The following is a 26,057-nucleotide window of genomic DNA, read 5'->3' on the forward strand; positions in this document are numbered from 1 at the left end:
GAGAGAGAGAGAGAGAGAGAGAGAGAGAGAGAGAGAGAGAGAGAGAGAGAGAGAGAGAGAGAGAGAGAGAGAGAGAGAGAGAGAGACACACCTCACTGAAGAGCTGAGGAAGGAATTCCTTCTTCTCCTGGGTTTTGCCTTTTATAGGCCTTTTCCCACTTCACTTCCTGTCTCTTTCCCACTTCATGGGAACCAATCACAGTCTTCAAATTTGCCTAGCATTGCCCAAAGGGAGGCAGTGTTTGTGGCCTTTGGGGTTGTGAACTTTTTTTTTCCCTAGTAAATGACTTGTGAATTCTCTTAGCGTCTTTCTAAGTATTAAGTAGGGGTTCTTTTAGTTCTTAATTGATCAACTCAAAATAGACAAAGGGAATAACAAAAAATACTTTCACAATTTGAACCCAGACCCTCCAGATTCCAGGCCTGGAACTCTATGTATTGTGAGACCTAGTTACCCCTACAATCATAGATCCTTACCATTGTTTTTGGAAAGAACTTTGGCCCCTAAAGATCATTTGGAATAAGAAAGGAACTGGGCATATGATCCTGAGTTCAAAGGATACTAGATTTAGAACTGAAAGAGACTTTAAAGAGGGATCATCTAATTCAGTGGTGTTAAACTGGGTCCACTAATCTCTTCATAAGGATCCTTGCGGGCTACATGTTGACTTAGTTTTAAAATGATATTATCTGTTTTGTTGAAATTTTTATTCATTTTTTGGAATATTTCCCAATTACATTTCTATCTGGTTGCCCTGAGGAGTACTGTGGGATTATGTGGACTCAAAGGGCTTGCATTTGATACCTCTGATGTAGTCCAACTTCTTCATTTTACAGAGGAAGAAAGTGTGCTTCAAAAAAGTAAGTGACTTGCTTGATATCACATAGACAGTGAATAGCAGAGCCAGATTTGAACTTGGCAATTTTGACTCCAAATCTAGCACTCTTTCTACTCACACCTGAGATCAAACAAAAAGAATTCCTGTGATCTCTGCATATCATCTGGAAATGACATGATTTTTAATACATTATACCCACAAGCCAATTATTCTTTGAGTGACAGTGTCCTTGATTAGGCACCGTGATTACACATATATAAAGTGTCAATTCCACAGAGATTTTGGAAAGTAAGTATTGGGTATGAAATTTTTTTTTTGTGCCATTGACAAAATATGTTTATGGTCTCTTCTAATTTCTGAAGCCCTCTCCTCCCCTCTTTTTTAGCCATTCAAATGTTTTCTGGAGCAAAACATTCTCTTTTTAGAGCAGCTAGGTGGCTCAGTGGATGGAGGGCCAGGCCTAGGTTCAGATATGATCTCAGATACTTCCTAGCTGTGTGACCTTGGGAAAGTCACTTAACCCTATTTTCCAAGCCCTTGCCCTTCTGTCTCAGGTTTGGTACTGTCTTAGGGTTTTTGTCTGGGAGCAGAGAGGAAGTAGAAACTGGATTCGGTGGGTGTTTAAGCTTAAATAAAAATCTTCAGCTAGAGTATTGGACTTGGAGTTAGGAATACCTGAGTTCAATCCTGCCTCAGAAACTAACTAGCTTTGTGACTTTTGGCAAGTCATTTCACTTCAGTTTCCTCATCTGAAAAATGGGGAAAGTGATAATAGCAACTACTGCCCTGGGTTCTAGTGAGGATATAATGAGATAACATGTGCAGAGGGCTTCTTGAAACCTTTAAGAGCTCTATAAATGCTAGGCTCTTCTCATTAGCTGTTATTAGCATATATTAGCAAGTCATATCATTAGCCACCTGATTGAAGTTAAAGATTCAGCAACTGATCTTGGAATAGGTTTTAAAAGGCAGATTATTTCCATTTTCCAAGTTAAAAAAGGAAGAAAAAAAAAGCTCCTTTGAGATGCACCAATGAATTCAGCCCTTTTCTTTTTCATTGCTTTCTTTCTCTAAAACTGTCAGATGGGGAACTTCTTTAGCAATCTTTCTGAGTATATTGAAGTCATCAAAAGTTTCTCAGCTTAACAATACTGGCCATTGCAGGTTCCTCTGATTTTGTTTTAGCATAAAGGTTGCCTCTTTTTAAAAAAGAATCTGAATTGATAAACTATCACAACAGTTTAAAAACTGCAGGTGTGGTCACAATATTCACAATGTAGAATTTATTTGCTTTGGAAAATGTAAATTAAATAGTTGAATTTATCAAGGAGAAGCTTCAGGAAAAATGCTTGTCTAGCTCCCCTTCTCCAAGGGTTATTCTGGAAGACTGACAAATTGGCATGTAACTGACTCTTCTAGTTAGATGCTCTTGAGGTTGAATTAAATTGAAAGTCAAGCTCAATACCTCCTGTAGATGCTGGAATCTTGGACGAGACTTTGCTTTTCTGTAGTCATGGATTTTCACAAGAATATAGATGGCAGCGAGACTTTAAAATGCCCAGGGTGGATTCCTCCCTGGCTGCATGGCTCTTTAAAAGAGAGTATGGCTGTTACATAGATTTGGGGCTTTTCTGCCCCCTCATTGTTTGATGCTCTTTTTTCTCAGGGTGGACAATAGCTGCAGCCTTCTCTGAATTGTAATCGGCAGCAGGTGATGAAGTTCCTGATTCATAATGTTTCAGTCTTGCTTTCCTTGTCTCTGTTCTTTAGGGAGTCAGTATCCCTTGTCTGAGAAAGTGACTCCAAGCTTGACATGGACAGAGGCATTATTGCCCTGGTCCAACAAATCGAATACAATTGAGCCACTATAAAAGAAACTTCAAGCAAATGTGCCATTTAAAAACCTTACATAATCATAGCAGGTTTGGGTTTCCTACTTTCAAGCTTTCTTACCTCTTTGATTATCATAGGATCTGAAGAAAGGCATAGAATTTCAGGGGGAGAATCTGCAGGGCATACGACAATAAAGCTATTCATTCATGGCTCCTCTTTTATTAGCTCCAGCAGTATCTGCATCACTCCTAGTCTCTGGATTTGCTAAAAGAATCTATTTAAACTCAACCCAACTCGCAAACTTAACTGATCCAGGAATTACTCAATACAACCAGGCAGCTACTGTAGCTTTTTGATAAGGAGATTTAATACAATGGGCTTTACAGTTCTTAAATGACTCCACTTTTTTCTATCTTTGCAATGTGGTGCTTTTCTGACCTTTTGTTCTTAGTAAAATTCCCGCATAGTTTGTGATATTTTAAAAAAGTATACCCAAACACAACATCAACTCTCCACCCTGTGGAGTAAAAGTTTTAACTCCTGTAGATTGAGTGGAACTGGAATTTATGCCTCCTGATGGATATTTACACAGCTGATTTAAGTGCACAGCAGAACCTCTGGACAATATTAAATCAAAATAAATACCTTCTTTTGGGTACTATTGTTAATAAAATGAATAAGAGGGTTGACACTGACCTAACTTTTCAGGGCTATTTGTAAGTTCTGTTCATTTGATGAAATGAACAATTTACAATAACTTATAACTCATTTCTATAGTAGTGAACCTACAATTTCAGTGAAATTGGTCAGGAAAAGTCCAAGAATTGGGTGAGAGAGAATTATTAGTTGGGCAAGATTTAAACACAAAGAAATGATTATGATGGCCTTCCTCATTCCCTCATTCACCAATTAGATTGAATTCCCAAGTGGCTTGGGGTGACCCTGATTGCCTAATCAGCAGCATCTTCTGAAAAAGAATTCTGAACAGCAAATAAAGGAGGATCTGACCTTGTAGCCACACCTAGAATGGTGTTTCCCATCCTTTGGACTGCAGACACCTCCGAGATGAGGCAATGGCATTGCTTCAAGAGATCCCTCTCATTAAGTGACTTTGTATAATAAATAAATAAAATTCCTCCTTTAGACTGACATGATATTACTAATAATAATACTAATAATAGTGGTAGCTAGCATTTATATAATATTTCAAGGTTTGTAAAGCACTTTATACACATGATCTCATTTGATCCTCATGACTACTATTTATCACAATTTTCACATGAGGCTGAGAGATCATATAAGTAGAAGGTGTCTCAGGCAGTATTTATGATTAAGAAAATATGAATTTATTCAATAGCATTCTATTTTTTTTTTGAAACCCTTACCTTCCGTCTTGGAGTCAATACTGTGTATATTGGCTCCAAGGCAGAAGAGTGGTAAGGGTAGGCAATGGGGGTCAAGTGACTTGCCCAGGGTCACACAGCTGAGAAGTGGCTGAGGCCAGATTTGAACCTAGGACCTCCCGTCTCTAGGCCTGACTCTCATTCCACTGAGCTACCCAGCTGCCCCCTCAATAGCATTCTTAAATGATTTTTTCTCATGTGTTTTTTTTGCTGTTGTAAAAGGATACTCAAAAATATTTGGAACTATAGCTTAAATTGTCTCTATAATCATCTCTGCCTCTTCAGTCTCTCCCTACCTATTGGTTCCTTCTATATGGCCTTCAAAATACTCGTGTTTTCTCCATCCTCTAAAAGCCCTCATAAGATTCTGTCATCTTATGTCTCTTCTTTCTCAGTGAAACTCCTAGAAAAAGCTGTCTATAATCAATGTCTCCATTTCTCTTTTCATTAACTCACCTCTCAGTTCTTTGCTTCAGAATTTATCACCCAGATGACTCTGCTCTTTCCAAAATTACCATTGATTCCTTAATGACAATCCTTTCCTTTTCCCAATTCTCATACTTTTTGACCTCTCTGCAGACTTTGCCACCATTAACCACTTTCTCTTCCTGGATGCTCTTTCTACACTGGGTTTTCACAATACTCCTCTCTCGTGCCAAGATACTGTTCCCTCCTTCAATGTATCTGATCTATGGAAGGTTCGCCTCATGTAAGCCTCTAACCAGAAGACTATGAATTCAGCAAATCTAAAACAAATTCATTCTCTCTCCCTTCTACCTCTGTTCTGAAATCTACCCCTTTTTTTATGACCTTATTACTAGTGCCTATCCTCCCACGTTCCTGGCTTTGGTGACCTTGATAGTATCTTCTATTTCTCATTCACCCCATATCTCCCGTCTTATTTCAAAGGCACCAAATCTTTTTTCTTCCTTCATAATATCTGTTGACTCTTTCACCTCCTCTCTATTTACATGGCCATTGCCCTTATTAAGACTCTTATCACCTCTCAGTAAGACTATTACTTCCTAATTTGTCCCCCCAATTTGGGTCACTTTCCATTCCAATTCATTCTTCACACAAATATTTTTTTTTCTAATATCTAGGTCTGTCCATGTCACTCTCCTTGGGAACTGCAGGAACAAATATAAACTTCTTTATTTTGCCCTTAAAGTTCCTTACATCCTGACCCAAATTAATTTTTCAGTCTTATTACACAATCTTGCTCTCTTCTTACTAGGTGGTCTAGCCAGTAGGCATTATTAGTGTTCTCCTGCACATTCCACCTATAGGCGCCATGCTTTTGTACTGTCATAACTGAAGTGAACTCCCTCTTCACCTCTGCTTTTGAGAATGCCAAATTTCTGTTAATACTCAGCTCAGGCACCACCTCCTACATGAGGCCTTTTCTAACCCACCTCCCTCTAGCTCCTACAGCTTTCCCACCAGTTATGTTGTATTTATTGTATACATACCTATAGGTGAGTATGCACATCTCACTTAGTAAAATGTAAGGTACAGGTTAATTTATTTTTGTCTTTATATCTTGATTTTTAATTTATTTATATGTTTGTCACATTCCATTTAGAAAAGTATATAAAATGCTCCAGGAATTTTGTGATGTAAAACAGATTCTAATTCTACACTTTCTGGGAAAACCAGCTAATTAGCTTGTTAAGGCTGGCAGATGCCCTTAAACAAAGAAAGGAAGCAAATGGTTAAGAACATCTGTATGTTTGTAGCAGTCTGCCTGCCTGAGGTGTATAACCCATCTGCAAATCACACCTCCCAACTGGCTTGGCAGATTTCTAGTGGAAGGTGCTGGTACTTTTTGTGGGTTTAGTATTATTTCCTTTATGGAACAAATCCAACCATGAAATGCTCCTGTGAACTAGTTCAAGTGTACTAATCATTAGTAGTAATTACAGTTCTGTCTCTTCTTGTTTTCAGGAATGCACTCCAGAAAATCTTGAATTGAAGAAGAAGGTTTTTTCTCAGTTAGACCTTATTGTTGATGATAAAGTTATCTTAAGCAGCTCCACTTCATGCCTTTTGCCTTCAAAGATGTTTTCGGGTTTGAAGCATGTGAAACAATGCATTGTGGCTCATCCTGTGAGTACTTGAGCATATGTTTTGATTTTTTTTCTTCATTATTTCTTTTGTGAATTTCCTCCCCAATTCACTAAGATTCTTCCAAAGATGATTTTTATTTCCTACTATGTGAAATAAGTGGGAGTATGATGTCTATATTTTAATGGAATTGATACAGAATTGACATAAATTTATCTCTTGCCCATGCCTAAATAATTTTTCAGATTATCCCAAAGCAGTTGTCGAGTTGATGTATTAATAATACATCTATAGGAATCATTATCATTTCTCAAATTTTCTCTTTTTATTAAATTCCACAAACATATATTATGTCTATATAATAAAGGCTGTTAGGTGCTGGAGATTTTAAGATGAAAAATGACATAGTCTCTTCTCTCAAGTAGTTTTTATTCTACTAGAGAATGAGATATGAAATGCACACAATGTAAATATATAAAATAGAGAGGGTAGAGGGAAGATCCAGATATAGACCTGTAGGAAATAGGGAGAATACTCTTTGCTAGGCAGATCAGGCAATATATCATCACTAGGCATGAACTTGAAGAATAGATAAGGTATTTGAGGCACAGAAAAGAGCATAAGTAAGAACAAAGGGGTAAGAACAAATGTAAATATGTGGGATGGTGAAGAGCGGTGAAGAGACCAATTGCTCAATAAAATAGAGGTATAGAATGGATGATGGTAGAACCATAGGGGTTAGAACTGAAAGAGACCTTAGAGATCATCCTTGTTTTAAAGAGGAAGAAACTAAAACCTGCCCAGAAAGGTGTATTGATTTGCCCCAAAGAACTCAAGTATGTACGTAATTAGTAGCTGAGTCAGGATTAAGACTAGGTCCTAGACAGGATTAGCCAGATCTTTAGGCCCTGATCTAGTGCTCTTTTCATTGCATGCTGAAGAGTAGTGGGAAGTTAGGGTGGATATTTAGGTTGAGGTGAGATCATGGAGGCTGTTAACTCCAAAGGGAGGAGTTTTAGTGTAATGCAGTGGTTCCCAAACTTTTTTGGCCTACCGCCCCCTTTCCAGAAAAAATATTACTTAGCCCCCTGGAAATTAATTTTTTTAAATTTTAATAGCAATTAACAGGAAAGATAAATGTACCTGTAGCCATCACCACCTCCCTGGATTGCTGCAGCACCTACCAGGGGGTGGTGGTGCCCACTTTGGGAATGCATTAGGCATTTGAGGGCTGTTGAAAGCTCTTAAGGTATTATAAAGGCAATATTTTAGAAAGATGAGCCTAGAGAGTGGCATTCATAAGAGAGACTTGAAAGAAGTAGAGAAACCAGTTAACCAAAGCTGCTGCAATAATCTAGGTGTGAAGTGATAAGTATCTGAACTGGGTAATGAAATGAGAGGAAAGGGTGAATTATAAACAGATTTCTAAGGAAGAGCTGACAGAAACTCAAGCTGGTTCTGCAATGCTGAAGAAGTTCAGGATATGATGACTACAGATCCTTTGTGTTTTTTGAAGGCCAGCCTAACCAAGTAGGCTGAGTCTCAAAATCTCACCTGGTGATAAATTATGTAGCTGTAGCAAACCATGAAACAAACAAAACAGCACAATGGCCCCCACTTTTGTGCTTTTTCCTCCTTCTATAAATGATATGGGCAGAATGGTAGGAAAAATGAGGAAAGTCATAGTTTTTAGATCATCTATAAACATTAACTGTCAGTACTTTAAATCTAAGTAAGACTTTTAATCAAATACCAGTGATCAATGAGTAGGCATACCATTGAATTATCTGAATCATATCAGTCTGAGCATTCTCACCATAAACTAAACAAGAAGACAGAAGAAAGTTGTGGCTAAATGCAATGATAGCTAATAGTTTCTTCAAGGAGAAATAGAAGAGTTGGCAAATTTGACTGTATACAAAGACAAGAAATATGTTTGGCCATTTTGTATTACAGTGCTTAGGATAAGCATTTATTTGTTTATTATTATTATTATTTTTTTTTAAAAAGCCCCTACCTTCTGCCTTGGAACCAATACTATGGAATGGTTCCAAGGCAGAAGAGTAGTAAGGGCTAGACAATGGGGATTAAGTGACTTGCCCAAGATCACACAGCTGGGAAGTGTCTGAGGCCAGATTTGAATCTAGGACCTCCCATCTCTAGGCCTGGCTCTCAATCCACTGAGCCATCTAGCTGCCCCCTCAGGATAAGCATAAAAAAAAAGACCACCATGAAATTATTTTTAACCTGTGTGCCAGCATCTGTTTGAGAAGCTTAAGAAGTAGAGCAGTTCCATGAATAAGTCAACAATGGCCTTCAAATTATATCAACATATACTTAAATACTTAGCGACTTCTCTGAAAAGGTAGTCATACAAAAATCATAATGGAAAACATGATTTAGGTGAGAGAACAAAGATTTTTTGATTACATAAAAGGTTCCTTCATATGTAACATGAATGCTTTTTTCAATAAGAGAATTGAGGGATGCTGGAAATGGTAAACACTAAGTAAAGTTACAAAAAATGAAATAAATTCTTTTCTAAGAAGTAAGAAAAAGCTAGTTATTAATAGTGCCATTTCTGAATCACCAGCCCGTGTAATCAGACTATCATCTTGTTAAAGATAAAAATCAATGCCAAAGTAGAAAAAAAAGAATAAAATGGGACTATGTCTTTGAAAAATATAAGAGATAATTTTGTTTGGCAGTTTTCTTATTATTGACATAAAGCAAGATATAAAACATTTGTATACTTGCCAACTTTGTTTGCCCTGGTCCTTGAGGATGTCCTAAACGTAAGAGAGTTAAGAGGTTCTTAACCTTTTTGTGTGTCATGGACCCCATTGGCAGTCACCTGAAGCCTATGGGCCTCTTCTTAGAATAATGTTTTTAAATGAATAAAATAAAATACATAGAAGTACAAAAGGATTACAATTATGTTGAAATGCAGTTATCAAAATAGTAACAATAAATTTATGGATTTCAAATAAAGAGCTCTTTCTAGAAATGGTAGGTCCCTCCAGATGCTTCTGTTTGCAAATGACATTCTGATTTCATTAATCCTTGGAACATGGGTCAAAAGAGTTTAGGAAAACTAAGAGGATAAAGAATGTCTGTTGTTTAGACTATATTATACAGATAGGATGCTTCATCAGTCAGTACATATATATTTGCACAGATACTGCAAATGGGCAATAAATTATATCTAAAATTGAATAGGAGAGGAAAAAATTAGGTCTGGGAAGTGGTACAGTATTTTAACTAACCCCAAGCTCTTCCCTTCAAACAAAGACCTGTATTTTAATTTAATTTTATGTTTTTATTGATAGCTTTTGTTTTTATATAACCTTTATTCCTGAATATATTTCTATACCTCTCCTACCTAGCAAATCATTCTTCATTACAAAGACTAAAAAATAAAAAGTTCAGCAAAACTAACTATATCATCAGGTAAGTCTGTATGGTATTCCATATCCATAGACCTCTAACTCTGTGAAGAATACAGGAAAGTGAATTTTTTTTGTCTCTACCTCAGGCAAGTTTGGTCATTGCATTAATCTAGTGTGGATATGAGTGAGCTGCAACATAATAACCAAGAATTGTGCAGGAGAAATGGCAAAAAGGATATCTTCAGAAAGATGATTTCCCAGAAAAGGAAGGAGACTGATCAGAGAATAACCAATGGAATTCCTGTAAATTTCATCATGTCTACACAATGTTAAGAGAGCTAGAGTAAGGCCCCAAAACATTGGGTGGCCCTCTTGGAGGTTGATTTATGGAAATCATTGGAGATGATTTATGGAAACCTATGGATGAGAGCTGCATGATATGAAAAGAAATGAATTTATTATGATTTGTTCTGTCTGAGGGAACCCTCCCGATAAAAAATTTGGTCACAGATCATTGAAAATGTATATGTAAGAGTCAGCTCTGGGTTTTCTTTTGGTTTAAGTTGGAGAAGGAAATAATTCCACTTAGCCTTTTTCTACCCACATAAATATAACAATGAACTTCATGTCTGTATTCTTCAGTAAAACTTTTTGTGCTGATACCATAATTAGGGCTAATATTCCAAAGTGAAATCTATTGTTTATAATTTTGTAGCTATCTCAAATGTTTGAGATGTAACTATAAAGCAAAGAGATTGATTTTGCTCATACAAGGATATCATCATCTTGCAGTTCCATCTTATAGTTTGCAACCTTACCAGTGGCATTGTAACTATTCTTCCAAGGATGTCCTGAAAGAATGTCTCCGGAACAGATCTCTTTCCATTTGAATTCAGTATCCAAAGACATCTAGTTACCCATCTAGTAATTAGATTGTTATCATTAACTATGTTTCAGTATTTGATGTGAATTGATAACCTCACATCTGAAAAGTTACAGTTCCCAAAATTCTGCTATCTCATTTTCAAGTCCCTCTTGAGATCACATAATAAGAAATGGTAGACATTTCCCAGACAGGTTAATTTATAAACCTAATCACATGTTTTCCCTTTTACTTCCACCCTTTTTTCTCCAAATTTTAATGATCTGTGCTAATGGTACAGGGATAACATGAATGAGTCTGTGGTTAATTCAGGAACTCATTTTAACAATTTCAACCTCTTTTCCACAATTTTTAAAAAATAAATTTTTATCAATATCTTTTGGTTTTTGTAGCAACTATATTTCTTACTGTATTCTTTCTTCTCCTTCCCTTTCCAGAAAGTTACCCTTAAAAAAAGGGAGAAAAAAATACTTTGGCAAAACTAACTGACATATTGAAATAAGTCTGGCATATTCCATTCCCATAGTCTCCTAACTTAACAAAGAAGTGAGAAGTGTGGTTTTTTTTTTTTCATATCTTTTCTTTAAGATCAAGATCAGATCCTTTTTAAAAGCATGGCTATTATCAACTAACAAAAATTGTTCCAACATACCTTTCCTATGTTATTTCATAAAACACCTCCTCAAGTAATCTATCGACTCATGTAATATAACAAAATTCACTGTTTGAATTTGTGCCATATTTACCTATCTTCACCCTATTGTTTTGTTTTGTTTTTCCATTTGGGCTCCTTTTTTCTCTCCTTTCCATCTGCTTGTTGACACCCTGCCTATCTTTCGAGACCCAGCCTGAATGCCTTTCCCATTTATTTTGTTGTTGTTCTGTTGTGTCTGACTCTTCATGACCCCATTTGGCATTTTCTTGGAAAGATCCTGGAGTAGTTTGCCATTTCCTTCTCCTGCTCATTTTACAAATGAGGAAATCAAAACAAATAAGATTAAGTGACTTGCCCAAGCACACAGTAGTAAGTATTTGAGGTTGTTTTTGAACCTAGAAAGAGGAGCCATTCTTACTCCAAGTGCCATTACTCTGTCCCCTGGGCCACTGAGCTACACTACTACTAGATTGTTAATCCCTTAAAAGAAATAGCTATCTTATTCATCTTTGTAATAAGACAACCACTCTAGCAACTAACCTAATTCAACCACATGTAGAAGGCACTTAATTGTCGAATAAATTAGTGAATAGATTTCTTCTCTTTCTTCTTCCATCTTGTTAGAAATTCTAATCATCAGGAAAATGACTAAAAGGCAAATTTCAAGTAGGTAGAGTAGGAAAAGCCTAGATAATCTGATCTAAACTGAATAAACTGGACCCTGTATAATCAAGAGTTGACTGACAATACTCTCTTTGAAGAACACAATGTTTTGTGCCCATCCCTTGTAGATCCAGATGGTAAAGCTCAGGCAAATCAGCTAACACCCTATTCCTTGTGCTAGGCTTAAGTTTTCTGTAATTCTATGCACAGACAGGAAAATAAATTAAATTGAAAACTCCAAGCCCTTGAAAAGTCTTGCTTAAAATGAATACTTGACATATAGGAAGGGAAAATACTTCCAGTTTATTAAGAAGATAGGAACTGATGACTTTTCCAAATCTCTACCATACACATTCACAAGCACACACAAACACACATGAACCAAAAGGTCTTAACAGGAATCTGCTAATTCTTTCTAAAGAGTCAAGCTATTTTCCAAGAAATGACTGATGTGAATAAAGTTGTAAAGAGATTCAGAATCTAAAAAATGAACTGACACACCATTTACTAAAATAATATCAAAATGGATACATGACTTAGATATACAAGAAAATATCATAAGTAAATTAGAACAGGGAACATACCACCTTTCAGATTTATGGATAGGAAAGGAATTTGTGATTAAACAAGAGAAGGAGGGCATTATGATATATAAAATAGTTTTGATTACATTAAATTAAAATGTTTCTGTACAAATAAAATAATGGAGACAAGATTAGAAGAAAATCTGAAATTGGGGGGAAAGTTTTTATAGGTAGTGTCCCAGAGGATTCCTATTTCAAATATTTATAGAATTTTTTCAAATGTATAAGAATAAGGGCCATCCCCCAATTGATAAATGGATAAAAGATATGAACAGACAGTTTTTGGATGAAGAAATCAAAGCCACATATAAGTATATTTTTAAAAAAGTTCTAAATCACTACTGATTAGAGAAATGCAAATCAAAACAATTCTAAGATGTCATCTCACATCTATCAGATTGACTAAAATGATAAAAGGGCAAAATGACAAATATTGGAGGGGATATAGAAAAATGGGAACACTAATACAGTATTGGTGGAACTGCAAACTCACCCAACCATTTTGGAGAATTATGCCTAGGGAATTATAAAACTGTATATATCCTTATACCCAGCAATAATATTAATGGGTTTGTTTCCCAAGGAGATCAGGGAAAAAGAAAAACCCTTATGTTTCAAGATATTATAGCAGCTCTCTTAAAATATTTTTTATATTTAAAATGTTTTTATTTTATCTTTAAAAGGGAAATTTCATTAGTTTTAATTAAATTTATTTAATTCCCCCCAATTATACATAACAACATTTTCTGACATTTTTGTTTTTAATTGTGTGTATATTTTAAACAAAGTGTAATGTAATGGAAGGAATCCTGGAACTAGAGTCAGAATTGGATTTATAAGGTTCTTAGGACAAAAGGGATTGTTTGAAACTATCTAATTAATCCCTTAATTTTTGCAAGTGGGGAAACTAAGGTGGGGAAGGGGGGTGGTGGTGTAGAGGGATTGGGAATGAAATAACTTGATACCTTGATCACACAAGTAGTAAGTGCCAGATCCACCATCTGAATGAACCCAGATCTTCTGACTCAAAATGCCAGACTTTTCCTCATTTCATCACAATTTAAATTCTAGCTCTCCTACTTAGGACCTTTATGATCTTGGACAAGTTCCTTTTCTAGGACTCGGTTTCTTCATCTTTGAGATCCCTTCCTCCTCTCAATCCTATGCTTAAGGCTATATTTCTTTCTAAGGAAACAGGATTAAAAAAACAAAACAAAACAAAAACAAAAACCAACCAACATAGCTCCAACTGCTGGTGGCATTTCCTCCACTTCTGGGTGGATATTTACGTGTGAATGAATTGTAAATTGTCGAAGCTGTCTTCTGGGAAAAGTAACAGTCTGCCTTTCCTTGCTAGTTTAGCTTCATTGAATCTCAGTGGGGAGAAAATAAATGAACCCTGTGTATTTCGTGCCCAGGACGATGGAGGTGGTCACATGATCCCCATGCTCTCTTTCAGCTCCTGCCCAGAGACTTTTCATAGAGATGAATGAAAGAACGTTGCATTTGTATAGCCCCGTTCAACCTGAGACCTCAAAGAGCTTCATAGATGCTTTACAATTTGTCTCTTGTGCTTCTAGTGCCCAAGTGCAGCACACACAGTTCTTTCAGGACAGGAGTCCGGAGACCATCTTGTTTGATCTTTATCTGTACTACCTACTTTTCTTATTTATTTAAAAAAAATTTCTTGAGTATAGGTCAGAGATAGATTTCCCAGGACTCTCTAATAGCCTCTAGCAGCAAAGGGCCGTGACTCTTCACCACTCCTGGATCAGGTGTATAACTTCCTCAGGCTGCTGAGTTCAAGAGTGCCACGTAGCAGAAAGCCTGCCCATTCTTTTACTTTCTTAAGTGAACTCATTTGTTTTAATTTTCTTGGTTTCTTATTTACCTCTCACTGCTTTTAATTCTTCATGTTCTATTTGTGGGCACCAAATTAAATTGAAGGGACACACTCTCACAGCTAACAGGTCTCACTATGGATCAGCAGCAGAGTGGCATTAAAAAACAAACCACAAACCCTTACCTTCTGTTTTAGAAACAGTTCTAAGACAGAAGAGTGCTAAGGGTTAGGCAATTGGGGTTTAACTGTCTTGCCCAGGATCACATAGAAAGAAAAGGAATAAAGTTACAAGATTATTTTCATATTTTCACAATGTTTAACTAAAATGGAGTTCTAGGCTACATGTGTATGTAAATCCAGAATTCAAAAGACAGTTGGGGTTAACTGACTTTACCCAGGTTCATATTTGAACTCAGGACCTCCCAACTGCAAGCCTGGTGCTCTAGCCACTATGCTACCTAGTTGCCCTTGGGAATAGTATTCTTATCCAGGCAACTAAGTACTGTGGGAAGATGACTTTTCATTAATATAAAGGACAACAACTTTGAGATGTTTTCAGCATGTCAACTTCCTGTATGTAGCTTGAGGGAACACTTGATCAAAGCCCCAAGGAAAGCCCAACATTTACAGTGACCATATAGATAGTTGAGTGTGTGCCCTTTGTGTTGGAGGGTCAGCCTAACTATCTGGAGCAGACTTGGACAAATTTGCAAGAGGCTAGTCTTCTGGTTAGAGGCTTACATGGGGTGAACCTTCCATTGGATGGTGCCTCCATGCCTGAAACTTCGAGATTGTGGGGCTCCAAAGTAACCTTTTAGACCATATACAATTAAATTTGAAAAATGTATATCTTTTTTTATTTAACCTTAATTCATTAATTCACTTAATTTTAATTTATTATATAGGCAGCTAGATGGTGCAATGGATAGAGTGCTGGGCCTGAAGTCAGGAAGGCTCATCTTCATAAGTTCAAATCTGGCCTCTGACATACTTGCTGTTTGATTCTGGGCAACTCACTTAACCCTGTTGTCTCAGCTGATGTCCTCATCTTTCAAATGAGTTGGAGAAGGAAATGGCAAATTTTTTCAGTGTCTTTGCCAAGAAAATCCATATAGGGTCATAAAGAGTCAGACACAGCTGAAAATGATTGAATAGAAACATCTATAATTTATTTTTTTCCTGATTGTTCCCCGAAGGATGAACTAATAGCAGTGGGTGAAAGGTGAAGTAAGGTAGATTTTGATTAGATATAAAAATATTTTAACAATTGTAGCTGTTCAAAAGAGGAATAATAGGCTTCCTTAAGAGATAAGGTGTTCTCTTTCACTAGGGGTCATCAAGTGAAGCCTCAGGGACTAGTTATGAGGGATGTTGTTATGGGGACACTTATTCAGGGTGACTAAATAGACTCTAAAATCCCTTTTGGGTAGCTAAGTAGCGCAATGGATAGAGTGCTGAGTTCCGATCTGACCTCAGACACTAGCTATGTGACCCTGGGCAAGTCACTTAACCTTATTTGCCTCAGTTTCCTCATCTGTAAAATGAGCTGGAGAGGGAAATAATAAACCACTTCAGAATCTTTGCCAAAAAAAGCCCAAATGGGGTCATGAAGAATCATATGTCACTGAAAACAACTGACCCTTTCCTAGGACTTAAGAGGGAGATGCCTTCTCCTATTTCTTCTTTAGTACCAAACTATATATATATATATATATATATCACTTATTTTGTAGCAAGATAAATATAGCCAAAGGCACCACTGCTCTTGAAATGCCTGTGAGTAAAAAGAGCATTAGAGTAGGAATCAGAAGATTTGGAAAGGTTCAAACATGGCTTGATTGTTTATTAGCTTTGTGACCCTATTATGTGCTAGCCTGCTATATGCTAGGCACTGGACATTCAAGAACTAAAACAAGTCTCTGCACTTCTAGGGGCTGCATTTTGTTGGATTAATAATTGACAGATAAAAGATAAGTATAAAATATGTACAAAACACAACCAGAGTAACAGTGGGAAGAGAACTAATAATTAAGGGGTATAGGTAAGGCTTTATGAAGGGGATGAGCTAGAGAAATCAAGTTCAAAACTTATTTCTCCAATTTTTCCAGTATATACCTTGTTTGTACGTAATTGTTTTCATGTTGTAATTTCCATTGGATTGTGAGCATCTTTTGCTGGGTCTTTGTATCCCTGACTCTTAGCACAGTGCCTGGCATAACATAACAGGTGCTTAATAGCAACTTCATAACCACATGCAGTCATTTGGCCGCTAACATCATGCAACTCTCTAAGTCTCTAAGTTATAAACAGGTTGCAAACTACATAAGTAAGTGGAGTTCTTATCCTAATTTTCCCAAAAGATATACTCTGGGAAGATTATTGGACTTCTCAGAGCCTTAGTTTTCTTATCTGGGAAATAGAGATAATGTTAGTTTAATTAAATTTGTAATTCCTTATTTCACAGAGTGGTTATGAGGAAAGTGCTTTATGAACTTACAGTGAAAAGTAAAGTTACTTAAAGTGAAATTATTATTTCTTCTATGAATGGTTGTGTTTTTTGGTTGTTCTGCTTTGTTGTGCCCACTTTGATCATCTCATTTTCTCTGTACTCTTTCTTCCCAGTTTTGTTAATCTCCTAAGAAGTTAATCTAATTCTTGAAACTGTTTAGCCTGGGATTAACTCCACTGAGTTAGCTAAATCACTAGGCTACTATATTGGTATTTTACACTTAGATGGTAGTTTAACATTCTTTTTTTTTTTTTAAACCCTTACCTTCCATCTTGGCGTCAATACTATGTATTGGCTCCAAGGCAGAAGAGTGGTAAGGGTAGGCAATGAGGATCAAGTGACTTGCCCAGGGTCACACAGCTAGGAAGTGTCTGAGGTCAGATTTGAACCTAGGACCTCCCGTCTCTAGGACTGGTTCTCAATCCACTGAGCTACCCAGCTGCCCCCGGTAGTTTAACATTCTTATAACTAAGTATCACAATCTACACTCCCACACAAATTAGAAAATGCTATATTGTTATTGTAAGAGTTTTGCTTCTTGTTGGTGATTTCATCATGGGGGTGGTGGGGAGAATCAGCTAGTATCTATAAGAAACTAAAATTCCAGTTTCTTCAGTAATTCTTAATTTTTAAATATTGCTTATCATTGAAGAATCTTTCATGTATTTCAACTATGAAACTTTATGTATAGAATCATATTAATAAAAAAAAGCTGCCTTGAAGAACCCATCACCATTCATAATACTATTTCTGACAATATTTCAAGTTCCATAGATCTGATTTCAGATTTTGAGGACAGAGCATCTTCTTAAGTTAGGTATTCCTTCTTTGTTCTCTAATTGAATATTCTCTCTAGTTTTGTCCTCTCTGGGATTCCTAATTATAAGACAGAAGCCTAGGTTCATCATTTTGGAGAGTTTCCACTGTATGTTAAACCCCACTATAAAAATGATGAGTATCTCAGAGAGAGAGTATGGCCCTACAGTTGAAGGTATTGTAGAAGGCTTGAGTTCAAATCTTGATTTTGTCTTTTAGTAGCTATATGATCATGGGCCCCCTGCTACCTTTCCAGGCTTCTTATACTTACTTTATACCATGTCCTTTTCAAAACAGGCCCTCTTGCTCTTCTATGAACTAAGCACCACTCCATTTCTTAAATCTAGGCATTAAGCCCAGTCCCTTGCTATTCCTGATGCGTAGAATGCTCTCTCTTCTTATCTCCGTCTACTAACTTCTCTGGCTTCCTTTAAGTACTATTTAAAATCCCATTTTCAGACAATTTTTCCCAACCTCTTTTAACTCTAGTGCCTTCCCTCTCTTAATTTATCTTATATATAGCTTGTTTGCACATATTTGCTTGTTGTTTTCCCCATTAGACTATGAACTCCTTGAGGGCATGGTCTGTGTTTTCCTCTTTTTTGTATCCCTAGCACTTAGCACCATGCCTGGCACATAGAAGGCACTTTACAAATGTTTGTTGATAGATTGATTTCTTACTCATTGATCAACCAGTTAGTCAATGAAATGTTTATTAAATCTCTATTATATCCCAATGAGGGGATATAAAACTATGCATACCCTTTGATACAGTAATACCACTAGAAAGTCTGTATTCTGAGGAGATAAAACAACCAACCAAACAAAAAAGAACTATTTGTACAAATATATATATATATATATATATATATTAAACTCTTACCTTCCATCTTGGAATAAAAAAGCAGAAGAGCGGTAAGGGCTAGGTAATGGGAGTTAAGTGACTTGCCCAGGGTCACACAGCTAGGAAGTGTCTGAGGCCAGATTTGAGCCTAGGACCTCCTGTCTCTAGGTCTGATTCTCAATCCACTGAGCTACCCAGCTGCCCCCTGTACAAAGATATTTTGAGGAGATGGCTATCAGTTGAGTGATGGCTGAACAAATTGTGGTATCTGATTGTGATAAACTACTACTTTCTGTAAGAAATGATAAGTAAGATGATTGTAGAAAAAATTGGAAAGATCTACATAAAACTGCTGTAGAGTGCATTAAGCAGAACCAGAAGAACATTGCACATCATAACAATATTGTATAATGATCAACCACAAAAGATTTATGTTTTTCTCAGCAATACAGTGATCCAGGATAATTCTGAAGGACTGAAGAATGCTATCCATTTCCAGAGAAAGAACTCTGGAGTTGCAATTAAGATTGAAAAATACTATTTTTCATTTTCTTTTATTTGTGTTTTTATTTTTGTGTTCTGGTTTTATATGAATATTCTATGGAAATATGTTTTGCATGATCATACATGTATAACCCAGATCAAATTGTTTACTATCTCAGGGAGGGGCAAAGGAAGGGAGGGAGGGAGAAAGATGATTTAGATTTTATAATTTCAGAAAATGTATGTTGAAAATTGTTATGTTTAATTGGGAAAATAAAATATTAAAAAATAAATCTCAACTCGATATTAAAAAATATATCCAATACACTCTATCAGACATTGTGCTAAAGATTACTCAGTTTGTATTTTTTAATTATAGAATAGAATTTTACCTTTTTATTGTTATTGTAAATAGATTGAAAGTTCTGAGAAAGACTAGTCTAAATCCATTATAAGAGCTCTAAGATATGAGTTGTGTGCTAGTTATTTGGCAAACATCTTTAAAAAGAATGTGTCTTTTTAGATAATTAATGGAAATTAGATATTAATTGTCACTTTCAAGATATTGAACATTAAGTATTGAAAAGGATCATGGTAACCAAGCTTGATGTATGAAAAGATTTAAGAAAATATATCTTGCTTCATTTATTTGTGGGGTAGGGGACATTGCATGTGGAATATTGTGTGTATTGTTAGACTTTGCTGATATGTGGGTTAGTTTTGCCAAACTGCTTTTTTCTCTTTATTTTTAAATTATTTGTTAAAATAATAGTTTGCTTGGAGGTTGGGGAGTGGAAAGGAGGCGGAACATATTTGGGAATGAGATGATATTAAAACAAGTGATTATCAGTAAAAAGAATTTTTTAAAGGATTACTATAGCTTAATGACTAGTACTAGGTTTAAAGTTAATGGGTTTGGAATTGGGGATCCATCTTCAAAGGCCAGGTTCACTATTTAGTACCTTATGTGATATGGAGTAGAACATTTGACCTTTCTTATTTTCAGTTTACTCATTCAAATGTGGCCACAGATATTTACTAGCTGTATGACCCTAGATAAGTCACTTAACTTTTGTTTGCTTTTGTTGTATAATGGGGATAATTATAGTACCTATTTCCTAGGGTTGCTGTGAGGATTAAATGATATGTTTATAAAAATCAGTACAGTGCCTGGCACATAGTAGATGCTATATAAATGCCTATTCTCTTCTCCCTTCTTATGACTTAAGTGCAGTTCTCGTATAATTCATATGGAAATATTTAGGACTAGAAAGTGATGTTAAAGGGTGGGGGAATGAAGGTTGAGGGAATGGGTATTGAAAAAGAAAATTTGAAATTGAATTGGGATTGAATTGAGAAATTGAAATTGAAAAGTGAGTAGGAATTTTGAAACTGAAAAGGGATAATGGTGAGGTATTATAGTAAAACAAGCAGAAGATATTTATTGATAACTTTGGGGTGGGGAAAGACCAGAATAGAAGGAATATGGAATTATTATGAAACAAAAAAAGTTATGGGATTGGAAGGAAACATACACTAAAAAATGGAATTAAACCCAGAAACTTTGGCCAAGGACCCACTAGTTAAAAGAATTAGGGAAACACAGTTCTAGAATCAAGAAACTGTCTATAGAATTAGACTGTTCCTTCTAAATTCATGTTCATAATCCTGTTATATCCACCATTGATTCCAATGTCTAGTGGAAAGAACAGCCAATAGATTTGTAATCAGAAGCTTTGACTCTTAAACTTACCAGTAGGATGATTTTAGGTCTTTTTAAAGTGAATTCTCCAAATCTAAGTATCCTCATCTACAAAATGGGGCTAATAGTACCTGGACTATGTCCTTCATGGCATTATTTATCAGACTTATATATGAGATAATATAACTTATAACTTGAGTTTTATAAAAATGTAATCTGTTAAAGTTAGTTGTCAAAACACTAAATTTTATCTTTAAAGTACTGCAATTTCAAAAGATATTTCTTCTTTCTTTGGTAGTTTCTTTTCCTTCCTTCTTCATCCTTCCCTCCTTCCCTCCACCCCTTCCTCTCTCCCTTCCTTTTTTCCTTCTTTCCATCCATTCCAAGGCAAAAGAGCAGTAAGGGCTTGGTAATGAAAGTTAAGTGACTTGATCAGGTTACACAGCTGGGAGGTGTCTGAAGCCAGATTTGAAACCAGGATTTCCCATCTCTAGACCTGGCTCTCTATCCATTGAACCACACAAGTATTCCCTAATTCATTTCTTAGATAGTTTGCCATTGGCTGCTAATGCTAAAGAAGACATTCCTTTATAATTTAAAGGAATTCCTATTGTTATTGAATTCACATTGTTATTGGGTATTAGAGTGTTTTTCTTTTTGTGCTTTAAAAACAATAGCAAGAATATATTCTGTGGTACCAAAACACTTTTTTTTGACTTCTCATTGCTTGTTACTTTTTTCTTTATGTCAAGGTAAATCCACCATATTATGTTCCATTGGTTGAACTGGTCCCACATCCAGAGACTGATCCTTCCACAATGGAGAGAACATATGCTCTAATGAAGAAAATTGGGCAGTCACCTGTCCGAATAATGAAGGAGATTGATGGGTTTATTCTGAACCGCATCCAGTACGCCATCATCAGTGAAGCCTGGAGGCTTGTTGATGTATGTCTACTTTTCTTAAACTTTTCTGAGGTTCTGAACAAATGTGATAGAAATAGGTGACTTTCTGTGAAAATGACACACATTCAACTAGTTACCAGATAACAAAAAGGGGCTGGCATCGGGGTATAGGGTGGTACCATGAGATGGGGAGCTATGAAAAGCTTGAAACAGCAACACAAAACATCAAGAGGAAACATTTAAGCCCCAAGAGCAGTTGTGCCCATGCAGTACAATTGTGTGTGGAACTAAGGAAAGAAAATTTGAATGATTGGAAAGTAAGAAATAGCCCTATTATTTGTCAGGTTCACTGTCATTTCCAACTTCCTTCAGGAGGCTGTTGGCTATTTTTTTCTGTTGGGTTCAGGCAAAAGATAATGAGAATAAAATTGAAGATAGAAGCCATTTATGTTTCAGAAATTCCTTTCCCAAAGTAAATTGTTATATGATATTAGGATATAATGACAGGTTTCTCTCCTCTTGCTCTTTCATACCATTGCCTTATAATTATCTGTTTGTGACACTATAGATTTTCTCACCACTCCAATCTTGACCCCAGAGCAGAAATAATATTGCATCTGGAGTTTCTTAAACAAGAAACACATTCATTTTTAATCCTTCAGAAAAAAAAAGAATGGAAAAGGAAATTGGTATCTTAAGGCTGTTATTAATATGTTTACCTCTTATATTAGTGAACATTCTCCTTAGACTGTTTTTAATTTTTTTTTTTATTTTTGACCATCAAAGAAATCTGATAGCAAGCCATTCCTGACTGGGTTGTTTTTGTATATTTTTGAAACTAAGACAAATGATATAAAACTTGCTCTCCATTCTGTCGTAGAGGTTATTAAAGACTCCAGAACATCCTGAGGTGACACATGGCTGGCCCTATCAGGGATGGGATGCCAGGGAGGCACTCCCTTGGGTTGCCACTATAGGAGGAGAAAGTTGGCTTCCTGTTTTAACTAATTATTAGAAAGGCATTGCACATAGTGGATACAAAACCAGCCTTGGATTCAGGAAGACAGGGGTTATTAACACATATTGTCTGTATGACCCTGCATAAGTCAACTTAAGAGTTTAAGTTGCAAGACAGGTGCTGATCTGCATTATAGAGGCAGTATCCTCCCTAAAGCTTCCTGTAATGGTGAAATCATAGGTCTAGACCAAAAATATTCTTGCTGAGTAGTATTAATTACAGTTGTTTTATGCTACTGAAGGACTGAACTTTCTATTAGTATCACCTATGTTTCAGTGCCCTGGGGCAAAAGTATAGTAACCATGCCCTAGTTATAGTTTTGATACTTCAGCTTGAACCTACAAGCTTCTTCTTCTCTCTAAATGTGAGCAAAGAAAATAATTTTTAAGGCAGCTGTAGTTAGCCTTATGGAAAGAATCCTGAGCTGGGAATTCATGGGCATGAGTTCTTTTTGGACAACACTTTTGACCCACCATGCTACCCTGATTCAGCAACCTCATATATAAAGTTGAGACAGCTAGGTGGCACAGTGAGGAGAGAGGAAGATTCATCTTCCTGGGTTTAATCTGGCCTCACACACTTATCAGCTATATGACCCTGCGTAAGTCATTTAATCCTGTTTGCCTCAGTTTTCTCATCTGTAAAATCAGCTGGAGAAGGAAATGGTAAACCATTCTAGTAACTTTGCCAAGAAAGCATTAAATGGGGCCACAAAGAGTCAGATGCAACTGCACCATAACAAAATCATATATAAAGCAAGATGATAATCACCTACTAACCCATTGCTCTAATGGCATGGCAAAGTAGGATAATGAATAGGAATATCATGTGTCATGCTGTTTGGGAGAATAATATGGTACTAGCATCATTAACTGCCCCATATATTTAGATTATTTTACCATTCACTGCTTTGTCTCTGAGATATTTATGCCATATTTGAGCCAGGCGCCCAGAAGTAGGAGGAGACATAGGTAGAGAATGTATGTGATGTTCTATAAGTCTTGTTTCTGGCTCCTGGTCGTGTTATTTTTTTTATAAGTCAGTTAATTATCTGTTTACCATGAGCATCTTCAGTTACTTGTCCTAACCCTATTTTACCACTACTTCAATCTGGGAGTATTGTATTGTATACAATAAAGCAATGATTATAAAGACATTTGTGGCCTTTCTTTTTCTGGGCCAGTGGTCCTTTAAGGCATTTTGGTTGTCTCTGACCCTGCCAAACCAAAATTCACTAACTTATGTTAATGTTCTCTAAAGCATTAAAAAATGAAATTAAAAAGTTCCTCCTGAGGAAAATTAAAAAAAAATTCACAGATATCTAAAATGTTTATCCTCATTGAAAATTAATTTAATTAACAAAATAAAATTATAGTATCCCCTCCAAAATTATTTCATTTTAGTGGCTTAAATTTTTTTAAATCCACCTCAGTCTTTTATTTTTGAGGAAGTCTAAGAGGTGTAGCCACAGAATATGCTGTGCTATTTTCTTTCCTCTCAACATTCAAGGTAAAAGGAAAGTATTGTATTTCACTTTTCCGATCCCTACTTCTCTGCCTCCTTTTCTGCCTTTTCTTCTTTCTCCTATTCCCTCATTGTTGTAGGGTTCTATTCTCACCCCCCTCCCATTGTCTCATTCTCCATTCCCTCCTTTCCTACTACCAAGGCCTCAGAAATTTGTAAAACACTTAGCATAGTACTAAGCACATAGTATTCATTTAATAAATGCATGTTCCCTTCCCTTTCCCCCTTTTCTCTCCCCTTCCCTATAAGGATGACTCTTAAATCGTGATCTTGAGCCTCATTCACCCTCTTACCCTCTAGATCAACACTTCAACTTCCTGGATATCTTGTTAACACCTTAAATATCCAAAGTGAAACTCATCATTTCCTTCCCAGAAACTTTCCTCTTCTTTCTTCACCTAATTTCTTTAACTCTGTCAATGGCACCATCTTCCTAACCACAAAATGTCAGAGGCATCTTTTGTTTCTCTCTTCTTCCCACTAGTATCCACTCAGTCTTTAAGATCTAACTTCTCTGAGCCTCAATTTCTTCATTTGTAAAATGAAGAGGTTTGATTAGATGCCCCCTGAAGTTCTTTTTAGCTCTGGGTCTCTGATTCTATGATCCTACATTACAGTCTTTGAGCATGTGCTCTCAACATTTCCCACACTATTACCCTAGTGTAGATAAGCCCTCATTACCTCTTGCTTGAACTAGCAGATTCCTAAAAAGTAGATTCCTAAATGCTTGATATAAGATAGATTGATTAATTAATCTTTTTGCCTCTAGTTTCTCTCTTCACTCTAATTTGTCCTTCACGTCACTAGCATTTATTTATACAGCAAGCATTTACTTATTGCCTACTGCATACTAAAGGTATCTAGGTGGGACAATGGATAGAGTGCTGGATCTGACCCTGGGCAAGTCACTTAACCCCATTTGCCTCAGTTTCCTTATCTGTAACATTAGCTGGAGAAGGAAGGGATTGGCAAACCACTCCAGGAGCTTTGCCAAGAAAACCCCAAATGGGGTCACAGAGAGTTGGGCATGACTGAACAATAATAGCAACAACAACAACAATGTACTAAATGCCATGGAAGACATTAGGGATATAAAGAAGAAAATGGATCCACTTCTGCCCTCAAAGAGCTTGTGTTAGACCAGGGGAAACTGCATGTATACAGATAAGTCAGTGTAAAATATATGCAAAGACAAGGAATTGTGTTCAGAAAAGGAAAGCAGTAACCACCTGGGAAAATCAGGACCTTAAAGGAAACTAGGGCAATAAATGGGAGAAATGGCTGAAAATTGTTATTAGAAATGACAAATATTGGAAATATAGCAAAAATAGGGGAAATGTATGAAAAGAAGAAAAGAGGATAAGAATAATACATATGATTACTTAAAAAATAACAGCCACAAAATCAAAAGAAAAAAGTATCCAAGTAAAACAAATGCAAAGGGAACTCAATAGCAGAGGATGTTTATAGTAGCACACATATATATTTAAATGTTTTTAAACATATTGTAAAAAATGTGGAGTTTGTGGTTTTGCACATAATTTTTAATGCACTTTAGTTAGATGTTTTTTGTTATTGGTAGTGGTTAAGTATGTAATTTTTAAAATATGAAGGATAGAGGCCTAGCAGTTCCAGATTTCAAACTACTTTACAAAATGATGCCGACTAAAATACTTTTTTATTAATGAATATTTAAAAAATTGTATTGCTGTGTAAACTGGAAAAAGTAAAAATTTATTAGAAAAAAAAGAAACTAAGGATCTGAGAGGTAGAAATGAGGAAGAAGAACTTTCTAGGTCTGAGGGACACTGCAAAGGTGTGGAAGAAAGAGATGGAAAAATGTTATTTATAAGGAACAAAAAGTAGGACAGTTTGGATAGGATAAAATAGCGTGTAAGGCAGAGTATTGTGCAAATCAATCAGGAAAGGTAGATTGGAATCAAATTGTGAAGAACTTTGAATGTCAAACAGGAGAGTTTGTATGCTATTGGCAAAGCTGCATTTAAGGGAGGCAGGATGGGCATTTCTCTCTGATGCAAGATTAGGAGTTGCAAAATGAGTCACTTTTTAATTTTAAATATAATTTTAATGCCAGAA

General features: G+C 36.1%; 1 protein-coding gene across 1 annotated transcript in view; it reads left to right on the plus strand.

Moving 5' to 3' along the window:
* Nucleotides 1–26,057, plus strand: part of CRYL1 (crystallin lambda 1) — a 190,553-nt gene that overhangs the window by 112,316 nt on the left and 52,180 nt on the right. Inside the window, exons 4-5 of the mRNA XM_044668308.1 lie at nucleotides 6,023–6,184; nucleotides 21,266–21,460. Of these exons, the coding sequence (XP_044524243.1) occupies nucleotides 6,023–6,184; nucleotides 21,266–21,460 (357 nt within the window). The remainder of the gene's footprint in view (nucleotides 1–6,022; nucleotides 6,185–21,265; nucleotides 21,461–26,057) is intronic.

This window comes from Gracilinanus agilis, chromosome 3 (genome assembly GCF_016433145.1).
Source record: "Gracilinanus agilis isolate LMUSP501 chromosome 3, AgileGrace, whole genome shotgun sequence".
In the NCBI taxonomy this organism is placed as follows: domain Eukaryota; kingdom Metazoa; phylum Chordata; class Mammalia; order Didelphimorphia; family Didelphidae; genus Gracilinanus; species Gracilinanus agilis.